The sequence below is a fragment of the Gobius niger genome (assembly GCF_951799975.1).
Source record: "Gobius niger genome assembly, chromosome: 14".
Taxonomy (NCBI): domain Eukaryota; kingdom Metazoa; phylum Chordata; class Actinopteri; order Gobiiformes; family Gobiidae; genus Gobius; species Gobius niger.
The window spans coordinates 2,308,768-2,320,974 of NC_136865.1; the positions used below are offsets into that span (position 1 = coordinate 2,308,768).

Below are 12,207 nucleotides of genomic sequence, written 5' to 3' on the forward strand. Positions count from 1 at the left end.
GCCGCCTGTGGTTTGTGGTTGCCATGGTGAATGCTCTTGGGTTGGTGTCCTCTACTGAACTGAAATACGTTAAATAACTCAACCAGTTTTCTGAAATGCCCCCTGGGTTTTGTACTTCAGGGGGAAACTGACATCTGGGGGTGGTCCATTGTACATGTTGTGTGCTTCCACTTAACGCCACAATCTGACTTCATCAATAATGCTGGGATTCAGAAGCAAAAGTCTTCATACGTGACTGTACATGTGTAACACAGACCTCATGAAACTGACGCATGATACATGTTTATTTGTTAGAATCATCTTTAAACATCCGGCACTGGGTAAAGCACATTTTGTGGTGCGCCGTGTCCCCCCTTCGGGCTCGCAGTAAGAAAACCTCACCGTCATGCCCTTCAGATGGCACTGAAGGAAAACATCTCTGAATGTTGGCGTGTCGCTAAATAATGTTAGCACTCCGTCGGAGATCTACACAGTCTGTTTGCGAAACAAAGCAGAACAAAATCACATCGAAAACTAAATGACTTGTAGTTGAGCCTCGTGATGATCTGTGTCTGATCCTCTGTGTTCAGGGTTTAAACAGGTGGCAGCGAGTCTCAATTTATTTGCAATTTTAAAGCAGTACTAAGTAACTTATTTACCTTAATAAATCCTTTCCGTAGTCCCTGTGGGGGTAATACAAGTGTTTATGGGATGGTTGGAGGGTCTTTCCTCTCCCCCTGGTGTCTCTGGCCAGAAAACCATGTTTGCAACTTGACTGCCCCCGGTGCGGAGAAAGCAATACACACTAATGGAATCACGAAGAAGAAGCTAACATGCTAACGGGCAAAGCTAACTGCGGGCTAGCGTCACTTTAAACAGTATTTACAGCCAGGTTTGAGTGGAAAAAAATATTTCTATTGTATAATTGGATGCACAGTAACCCTCTCTCCCTTCGCCTTTCCTGTCAGCGTAGTATTTACTCTCCAAGACAATTAATAAATAAAAAAATCGTAACTTGCTACGACACCTGCAGTTGCGCTTATGGCCTCTAGGGGGAAGAGTTACTTAGTACTGCTTTAAAGCCCGAAAAACAAATCTAAGCATTTAATTGTTTCTTAATACTGAGGGAACAGTTATAAATAAGTCTCAAAAGCTGAAATCGTGAACAAAGTTTTTTTTTTTTTGCAAATCTTTAATGAAATACGCATTTTTTTCACTTGCCTTTGAGGCGTCAAAAGCTTTGTATTTAGGCATTAAAATAAAAGCCTAACAATTGACTAGGGCTGGAGGCATTTCCATACCAGTACTTCAACAACACTTGCTTTTCGATACTAGTAGTATTTGTAATCTAGGAATGGAAGCTCTGCAAATTTACAATACCGACTTCAAAATCAAGAAATGTGTGATGAATGGGGAATAAAATCTGGGGAAAATGAGGGGAAAGCTTGGAGAAATTGGGACAAAAAAGAAATGTGTAAAAAAAAACTTAGTGAAAAAAAGGAACTTCCTTTAATGCTGTCCCTGGACCAACAGTATCAAAACTTTATTTTTTCAATACTAGTATGTACGTATTCTTTTTTTCGATACCAAACTGGGAACCCAGCAGTAAATTTGACAAGCTGCGACCTGTGCAAACCCTGGGGGTGGAAATGTTCCCTGGGAAGAGCTTGCAGTCCACTGGAGATGGGTTTTTAGACGGGTCCCGGGCCCTCTGGTGCCTGTTGGCCGGCTCTGCTTCAGCTCACAGTACTGAGCCTGTAAAGCTCCTCCCTCCGCGTGACGTTTGCAAACACGTGTCTGTGACGCCCGGCTCAGGGCTCAGGCTACAGTCCGGGCGGGTGGCGGTCATCTGAGGCGGAGGTACCAGTACAGCACCAGGAAGACGAACAGGCAGAAGAGCAGCATGTAGCACAGCAGTTTGCCCTGGCTCCCTCTGGACAGCTGCTTTACCCGGCCGATGGTGGCCCCCAGGAGCCCGCCCGTCGAGTCGAAGTCCGAGTCCTGCACAGAGAATCCTCCATGAGTAATGACATCACCACAGTCTAAAGAGCCTATAGATACAGACGGCCAAGGGGGAAGGAAGTATGACATAGATACAGACGGCATCTCGTCATAAAAGGGGGCGTGGCTTCGCTGAGGGGGGAAATAGAATCTTTAGAGAAACACAATTTTCCACTTTTTTAGCCATTTTCTGGTGGAATATGAACTCATTTATCACATAAGTAAAGTAAAGTGTAAATCGGGCCCATGTGGATATTTTCTCACAGCAGATTGTTCTGTAGAAGTGAAAAAACGGCAGTTGTAGCTAGCGCTAGCTAACCGTTAGCATTAGCCCGATGCTAACATGAAGCATCAGGTTAGCATTCTCAGTTATTTATTGATTTATGGGCTGTTGAACCACTTTGCTCCTCTCCATGTCTTTATATCTTTATTTAGTAGAAACTATATTCACAATTCAGCATTTTTAAGTAGTTTTTGAATGAGAGAAAGTTTCAATTTTTTCTAAATTGTTTTCCCCCTTAACTGTTTTCAAACATGACCATATGTGGGCGATTCCAGAGATGTATCTGTATCTATGGAAATACAATTTATTTCACTCTTTTTAGCCATTTTCTGACAGACTATGAATTTATTTTATCACATACAAATAAAGTCAAGTCTAAATTGGATGCACCCCTGCAGTTGTAGCTAGAGTTAGCATGTAGCATGATGCTAACATGGAGAATTGTGTTAGCATTGTCAGTTCTTTAAGTATTAATGGGCTGCTGAAACACTTCACTCCTCTCCGTGCCTTTGTATCTTTATTCTGTAGAAAACTATTAATTCAGCATTTGTTTAAGTAGTTTTGGAGCAATTGGAGAAAATTTAGATTTTTAGATTTCTTCTTTGTTTTCCCTGTCTGACTGCTTCAAAACATGACCATATATGGGCAATTCCAGAGATGCTGTCTGTATAGATACAGACGGCATCTCGTCATAGAAGGGGGCGTGGCTTTGCCGAGGGGGTAAATAGAATCTTTAGAGAAACACAATTTTTCACTTTTTTAAGCCATTTTCTGATGGAATATGAACTCAGTTATCACACATAAATAAAATCAGGTGTAAATTGGCTTGCGCTAGCTAACTGTTAGCATTAGCCCGATGCTAACATGTAGCATCAAGTTAGCATTCTCCGTTTTTTATGTATTTATGGGCTGTTGAACCACTTTGCTCCTCCCCATGTCGCTGTTTCTTTCTTTAGTAGAAAACTATATTCATAATTTAGCATTTGTTAAAGTAGTTTTTGAATAATTAGAGAAAGTTTAGATTTTTCTCCAAATTGTTTTCCCCCTTAACTGTTTTCCAACATGACCATATATGGGCGATTCCAGAGATGCCGTCTGTATCTATAGTTTAACGTTGAACATTTTATAGCATAACTATGGTAACTGTCTTCATACAGATTTCTAGTCTAGCCACAATAATGAGCAGGGAAAACATTTGGACATGAATTTCTTTCAAAAAGCGTTTCTCTCCCGTAGAGTAGTATTGGCGCCAGCTCCGACTGATGGCAGAACATGGAGCAGCCCATCAGTGAAGGATAAGTGACACTCACCATGTCCTCCAGCATCTTGTTCTGGTACTTGACTTCTGATCCGATGTCGATGGTCAGCTGTGGACGGGGACAGACAGAGAGAGGGTGAAGACGGCAGGCCTGACCGGGGTTTATACAGGCAGAAGCAAGTCAGAATCAAGTGCATGTGATGCTTTTGAAAACTTCACCTAGATGGATCATGTCTGTTGTAAGTAATAATCAATATCATTTCAGTGAAGAAATAACATTTGAATGAGTTTTAATGAAGAAACGTTATTATTATTTGAATGTTGAAGCTACTGACAGGAAGTAACATAGATAGAGGTAAAGTTCAGTTGACTCATTTCCCACTGACACAACATGGTCGGCACTAGGGATGGGCATCATTAAGGATTTATCTACTATTACTGGCTCCGGGACTTTAACGGTGCTCTTATTGGTACTTTAAAAGGCAAAATAAACACCCAACAAAAGAGTCATGGGAAAATAATGTTAACAAAGTGACAACAGCGTGAGGATAAAGGTCCATTTAGATGAGTTTGTAGGTCTTAACTTTCAAATGAGGTGTTACACTGGCCTATTGGCTGTGAACTTATGGATTTGGGTAAAGCTGAACTGGAGAAAATGTGCTCGGTTTAAGAGGCTAAAATACAAATGTAGACCATAATGTAAAAAAAAAAATCATTTTCATTTATTTATTTAATTTAATTTAATATGGACATAGACTCGTGCAGGGCTCTAGCACATGTGCTAATGTTACACCTGTCCATAGGGGGCTTTTATTATCTAGTTAATTAAGGATTAAGTCTAACAAGTGTTTTGTTTATCACAGGCTGATTTTTTTTGTTTTTTAAACATCTTGTGCAAAGGCATTGAAAGCTGCCCCCCGATGAAAGGTTTGGTCACCCCTGCTTTATACCAATAATGATGTCCTTTCAGACATCTCTAGCAAAACCTACAGCTGAATGTGATTGTTTTGTGTTTTCAATAAACTTTTGGTGCAATTAATTTTAAATGAATGGAATGGAAACCCGGCTTACACTCTTGAGGGCGGTGACTTTGGCCCGGAGCCCCTCCTGCAGGTGCTCGTTCTCCTCCTCGTACACACTGTACCCACTGGACACATATTGGCCCGGGCCCCCCTCACCTGAAACAGCACAACGGTTACATGAGGGAGGACAACATCATCACAGGGAGGACTTTCATCATTTAGACTGGCCTCTCTGTACAGTCAGAGGTTTGGCCCGTTCACACAGTCTCGGCCTCTGAATTTGCCACTATGGGATCACATCCATGGGGACAATCTCTCACACACAACCTGGACCGGATACACCCCCCCCAGTCAGAACACAGAGTCACACAAATGAGGTTTATGCTGTTCCCATTTCCTTACTAGTTTCTACTTGGGGAATTGCTATTCCAGACTAATGAACGAGACACGCAAAGTTCTTTCCGTGTTTTTGTCAAAACCTCTGTCATTTTTGGACAGATTTGCACGACAAAAAACTTTTGCGTAGATGTATTCATGCCCATTCAATACTATAAAGTTTAAACAGCAGCCCAGGCCCCTGCTGCAGCCCAGGCCCCTGCTGCAGCCCAGGCCCCTGCTGCAGCCCAGGCCCCTGCTGCAGCCCAGGCCCCTGCTGCAGCCCAGGCCCCTGCTGCAGCCCAGGCCCCTGCTGCAGCCCAGGCCCCTGCTGCAGCCCAGGCCCCTGCTGCAGCCCAGGCCCCTGCTGCAGCCCAGTTCAAGGCCTATACATCTATTAAGTGTGACATCACACACAATAATAAGCTACTACCAGGTCCAAACTGTTGAGAGTTCCACAAACACAAAGCAAAACTGTAACTTTATCTGAATCTCCTGCTGAAATAACAACGGATAAAAGGCCAACATCTGAGATATAGATATTTATATACTTACAACTAGCCTTCATTGTGTAAGGGGAAAAATGTGATAATTAATGTCAGAAGCATTGCTAAAGTAAATGTGATATGTCTGTGTGATCAGATGTTAATAAAGAGCCTGTAGTTAGCTCTATAGCAGGATACAAGCACATAAATCACAATAAAGTGGGGCTCAAGCTCTGTAGGACCCGGAAGTAGAGCGATGACATCATCAATTAACAAACCCACACGTTTGTTAGATGATGTCATCGTCCAACAGTTTGGATCCAGATGTGCATATGATATTATAAATTCACTGTTGCCATGGAAATTGGCCCCGTTTGTGGGTACTAGCAAACAGTGTCCATAGACGGACATTAGCTAAAAACAGTATAAAAAGTGGACAAAGAGCTGCGGAACAACTACATTAGCTGAGTGATAAATCCATCTAACGCACTGAAGCGTCTTAACAAGAATAATAACACCAGTATTTTCTATTTCCAAATCCCTATTTATTTATTATGGAATAAGCCCGCTGCAAATCCCATAATGCTTTGCCATATGGCAGAGATCCTGAGCTCTGAGTCCTCTGGCGGCCCACAGGTAAACATCCTGACTCTCCCAGGCACCCAGCATGCCACAGCAGGGAGGACAGTCATCACAGAGAGGGCAGTCACAAAGAGAGGGCCTGGGAATGCCACAGTAATGATCCCTGGGGGTTTCAACACACTGTTATTAGCTGAATTAACATGAACTACAGGCTGGCAGGGTCTAAACATGGGGCCCATAGAAGACAGGAAGTAGAGTTCCATTATTGAAGTAAATGAATGCTCTTTCACTCTCAGCTCATTGTGGCCAGACAGAGACATGTGATACTTAATGTGTTATAGTTCTGTCAGTCCATCGTGGCACAAAACGCCCTGTATATGAGCTAGCTAGTGTTTATTTACAGCTAGCAGCTAACAGTGAAGCTAACCGCGCAGGCTAATGTTTGCTAGCGCCATGTTTCTTACCTAAATTGGCGCGTCTCATGTCGGCTCGGCCTCAGGAGCAGCTGATCTGAGGGATCTCGATCTGAACCTCTGGTCCGGACGTGTCTGGGGCCGATATGTAAGTGCGGGTACGGACTCTGAACCGAGCTGACAACCTGTCAATGCTGACAACACGGCAACGCCACGACATCAGACGGTGGCTGCGGAGGGTCAAAACGCGAACCATAGCACCACATTAAATCACCCCCATGTCAATTTAGTGTGTTCTTAAAGCTGGGTCCCTGTAGTGTACCGTTATGTTTGCCATTACAGAGTATGTTGTAAACACAGCAAAAAAAAAAAAACATTATAATATAGACATATACATCACTTATTTCCTTTATACTGTTTTGATCTATTTTTAGTTGTTTCACGACCTTTTGATAATTGTCTGTCTGGCAAGTGAAAAATCAATTCATTCACTTCTCTAGCTTTTGTTTCCTACTTTAAAGGAACAGGTCACAGTTTTTCCATACAGAGATATGTTCTTGCCTGAGTTTAGACGAGTTGATGTGTACCTGTCTGGTTTTTGTGGGTGCCCTCAGTCATGCAAAAAGATCAAAGATGTTGTTAGCATTTGGCATCTCCCAATGTATTACCATAGCTCCAAACGGGGGAGAAGTTTGAAGCGGCCAAGCTCTTCCACGGGCACAAAGACCAGACAGGTACACATCAACTCGTCTAAGCTCAGGTAGGAACATCTCAGTTTGTAAAAACAGTGGCCTGTTCCTTTAAAGCAGTATTTCTGTACTTTTTTAACACCACATGACCAATATTTATTGAACATGGGACAGTGATACATTGTATTAGTGACTGGGCTAAACCAAAACCCTTTTAGTCTCATGAATTGGTTGTTTTCAGGTTCTAGAATGTGATGATGTCACATCTGGACCCAGCAGGGGGCGGAGCCAGTTATTCCTATTAACTGCGTTACACTTTCATAAGTCATATCTAAAAAGAAAATGTATGAATTACAAAACTGATCCCCTGTGATCCCTGAAACCCAGCAATTAATCTTAGCCGACAGTCAAATATAGAAGCAACATGTGAAAATGTATCTAAAATGTATCAGCCGGTTAAATGAATAACATGTCAGTTTGAAGTTTGTGTTGAATATAATAGAATACTACAATTGTGCCTTGTGCATCGTTTGTGATCACAGACTGTGATGTGAATTGTTGATGTGTGCTCTTCATTGTGCATGTGGAACAGGCATTGTTTGGATAATGTTACACGAGATCATTCATTTTTGTTAAGTTGATTGTGCATCTTTGAAGACTTGGTATAATTCATATAACATGCACTTTATTGTTACATTTTCCCACCCTTTGTGACAGTCTGTTCTCAAAGCGTGAATTATGTATTATATATCCAACCGGTCCACACAGCTAAGACGGGACCATGACCTCCTCTGTCCCCAGGGGTTGGGCAGTGTCCATTATCCTAACAGCTTCTGGGTATAATAATATGTTACAAATGGCCGTGGCCCAGAAAGAATCCATCAGCACTGACTGGTCTATATGATGGAGAGGTGCACTATTATGGAGCAGATTGGCCCGATGTCTAAATGGATCCTGTGAGAATGGGCCGTGTGTCCTGGAGAAATACTCATCGTCATCATCATCATCACACTGCACACTGTACGAATAAAAGATATTTGCACAACAGAATTCAAATGAAAGGAATACTTTTAAAACAAGTGAATGTTTTATAAAATAGTACGAAAGTGAAATGTATTTTTGTAATGGGCCAGCCCACTTTCCAATATACGTCACTCTGAGCATGTTGTGATGCATTGTGGGAGATATCAACAGCAGAGAGAAGCGCCTAAGGTGTGCATATGTGAAATTAAGGTTACATTCTGTACTAGGGCAACACTACCAGGGAGCTCGAGGAGTGATGAAGAAAGCAGAGTTGAAGTTTCTTGGGAGAACGGGTTTATTCTGTAGGACTTTGTTTGGGTAGACTGGATTCATGGGGGCCGTCCCGGCCCACACTCCATTCCAGGAGGTGGTGGTAATGCACTTAAAAGTTGTTTGCCAACCGCCATTAAACACCATAAGAAGAAGAAGAACATCCGTCACTGGAAACACCATTTCCTCACGGCTTCATGGAGGCGACAGAGTCTCAGCTCCAGCTGGTGCAGACTGTCATCAGGTCTTTGAGCAAGGCACTTCCCCCAGTGTGCCTGTGAGAATGAGGTGTGTGAGTGGTTGGCGGTGGTGGTCAGAGAAGGACCTCATGGCACAGATTGGCAGCCTCGCCCCAGTCTGCCTTCCCCAGGGCAGCTGAGGCTACAACAGTAGCAGTAGCTAGTAGTGAACTCAAGCATGTAAAGCACGCCGATATTTGTGCAGTTAAGGAACTGAGTTTCAATGTAGCTGACCCGGCGTGTCTCTGCTCCGCCCCTGCCGCCGCAGGGAACTTCAGCTCAGACGTGTCTCCCTTCAGTGAGCACAGGCACCAAGAGAACTCTATCCATGACTCCAATGTTCTGTCAGGATCTGTACTTAAGTTTGCACTGCATTGGTGTGAGGGCTGTGCGTGAAGTCTCCTGACGTGGCACAGAGATTCCTACGTGCATTGCATCGTCAGTCACATTGGCCACATTTCTATAACTCTTCTTTTTCATCATTCTTTGAATGTGGGCCATTCTTTTGTCAGCTGTAGTTTTCATAAAACAGCGGCACAAATACTGGACAATGCCATTCAGTCACATTGGCCTCAGTGCGGTGCCCCTCGGAGACGCACAGAGCATTATGAGTCTAGTAAGCTGAAAACAAGTGCAAGCTATTATTATTAGTATTATTATTAACAAAGTATTATTATCAATGAATACAAGTCACAAGGACTCAAAACGCCAGCCCACACAGCTATGCACGTCGCACAGAGAAATCCATGACGCTCCTCTGTGTGTTAAGGTCCAGATCCTGTGGATACATCTTTGAGCAGATTAGCATTTTTGCTCTTAACAAACTGTTTTTTTATTAATTACATATAACTATGTGTACATCTAGAGCTATTATACATGTATACTGAAAATACAAAGTAAATCTATTGCACCTGATACAACCCTTAGGGGTCATCTACCAAGAATTTGCTCATGTGCAAAGCCAGTAGCGCGTGCAAAAGTGGATCAGCAGCAGAGTCATTTATGCATTTTCTTTACTCACGTAGCATTCTCTCATAGACATATCAGATTTTGGGACCTAAAACTGTAATACAGGCAACATCAAATGGTAAATTAAGTGCAACATGGCAACAAAATAGAATATTTAATTTTTCATTTAGCACCTGCATTGATCAATGACGCCCTTGATGTTGAGGACAGTTGGATGTGATGGATGTGATGGAGGACGGCTGGTGTCTGTTTGGAAGTCAATCTGATGCGGTATATGTCGTATAGCAGCAGGCGTCAGCGTCCAGGGTCTCATCTCGAGGTCATGAGCTCCGTTAGTACTGCACCTACCCAGAGCATGATCCGACTGTGCATGTTTTAGTTCAGTTAGGGGAAAGTCCACACAGAAAACACATTGTAATCTAGCACAGAAATCAATCAAACCCCATTTTCTCCTCAGTGAGGCCCACCACATGTCTTTTAGACCCGGTCCCAACCCCATTTTTAAAAACATTTTATGGATCTTTTAGAGACAAGCTTCTAAACATGATGAATTGCTCTCTTCAGATGGGGTCTTCCCTGCTGCGTTTAAAGGGGCGGTGGTGAGGCCCCTGTTGAAGAAGAGCAATTCGGATTTTAATGATTTTAACAATTTTAGACCAGTATCCAACTTACCATTTTTAAGCAAAATTTTAGAAAAACTTGTTTTTACCCAACTTACTGATTTTATAAATGCACATAATGTCCTTGAGAAATTCCAGTCTGGCTTCAGGGTAAACCACAGCACCGAGACCGCCCTTTTTAAACAATTTTAGACTAAATTATGACTCACAGAAGGTCACAGTGTTGGTTCTCCTGGATTTGAGCGCTGCCTTTGATATAGTCGACCACACTATTCTTTTAACTCGTTTAAAACACATCGGCCGCTCTGGTGCTGGACACAAATGGTTTACTTTCTACCTCACAGACAGGACGTTCATGGTGAGTGTGGATACCTTCTCCTCTAAGGTCCATAAAATCACATGTGGTGTGCCCCAGGGTTCGATTTTAGGCCCAGTGCTTTTTAATCTGTATATGCTCCCTCTTGGTGATGTCATCAGGAGACACGGAGTCAACTTTCACAGTTATGCTGATGATACACAGTTATACATCTCCATGTCTCCTGATGACACCAGGCCATAGATGCACTTTTTAACTGTATTTTAGAATCAAATCCTGGATGGCAGAAAACTTTCTCCAGCTTAACCAGGACAAAACTGAAATGTTAATCATCGGCCCTGAGGCCCAGAGAGAGAGACTTTTACCCAAACTACAGTCACTGTCTATGAATCCTTCCTCACAGGTGAAGAACCTGGGCGTGATCTTTGACTCTGAGCTGACTTTTGTTCCACACATTAAGAATATCACAAAGATAGTTTTTTACTATCTAAAGAACATAGCCAGAGTCGCCCCATTCTCTCTCGGGCCAACACGGAGACGCTCATGCATGCTTTTATCACCAGTCGTATCGACTACTGTAATGCCCTGCTTTCTGGTCTTCCCAAAAAGAGGATCTCAGGTTTAAAACTTTTACAAAATTCAGCAGCTCATGTCCTGACGAAGACCAGGAGGCGGGACCACATTACTCCGGTTTGAGAATCGGTGCATTGGCTCCCCGTGTGTTTCAGGATCGATTTTAAAGTTCTTTTAATGGTTTTTAAATGTCTTAATGGTCTTGGTCCTTCTTATCTTTCAGAACTGCTTTTACCTTACGAACCTTCACGGCCCCTTCGCTCCCCGGGCAGGGGTCTCCTAGTTATTCCTAAGTCAACAAAAAGACTCATGGTGAGGCGTCTTTCCAATATTACGGCCCTCGCCTCTGGAACCACCTGAGGAGGAGCTCAGGGCCGCAGAGAACGTTCATGTTTTTAAGAGCAGGCTCAAGACCCACCTTTTTAGCTTAGCTTTTAACTGATATTTATTTTTGCTAGGCCTATTTATTATTATTTATCAGCACCTTATCATTAATTAAATTGACATTTAATAGTTATTAATATTTATTTTTTATTTATGTATTTTACCTCTCGGTCTTATTTTTTATTATCCTATTATTCGATTTTACTTACGTACTTTTATTTATTTTAACAATTTTTATGCTCTTCCAGTTTCCTCTGAAGGAGCCCTCTGCCTCGGGAGCGGTGATTGGCTGTGGCTGCTGGGGGGCTGTCTTGTGGGTGTCTGGATGGAGGTGTGGTGTTGTCCGGGCACCCTGTGTTGGTCCCTGTGGCTGCAGCCGAGGTGCCGCTCCCGATGCAGACGGCTCCTTAGATGGTGTTCCCTTACCTGGTTTATCTGCACCCAGCCTTATCTCAGCCTTTTGTCCATAGTCTCCACTGTTTTACCTTGAGTGTGTATTGTGTGCTTGTGTGTGTCTCTGGGGAGGTGGTGGGGGGAGTGTGAATGCGACAATGTGTCTGTATTTTTGGAAGGAGGTGGGTGTGAGAGAATGTTTTTAAATCTGTAAAGCACTTTGTGTTACATGACATGTATGAAAAGCGCTATACAAATAAAATTGATTTGATTTGATTGATTACTAGACAGTGAAATGAAGATGAATATTCTGGTTTGAAGATGTCGTTTTTG

General features: G+C 42.8%; 2 protein-coding genes across 2 annotated transcripts in view; one reads left to right on the forward strand and one right to left on the reverse strand.

The window, feature by feature from the left end:
• Positions 1 to 12,207, forward strand: part of arhgef2a (Rho guanine nucleotide exchange factor (GEF) 2a) — a 125,672-nt gene that overhangs the window by 62,818 nt on the left and 50,647 nt on the right. The window lies entirely within an intron of this gene.
• bet1 (Bet1 golgi vesicular membrane trafficking protein) lies at positions 1,580 to 6,599 on the reverse strand. Its single transcript, XM_079570572.1, has 4 exons — positions 6,450 to 6,599; positions 4,593 to 4,699; positions 3,574 to 3,630; positions 1,580 to 1,980 (listed from the first exon to the last, which is right to left on the reverse strand). Exons 1-4 carry the CDS (start codon positions 6,466 to 6,468, stop codon positions 1,825 to 1,827), a joined length of 339 nt encoding a protein of 112 aa, XP_079426698.1. The 5' UTR covers positions 6,469 to 6,599; the 3' UTR covers positions 1,580 to 1,824.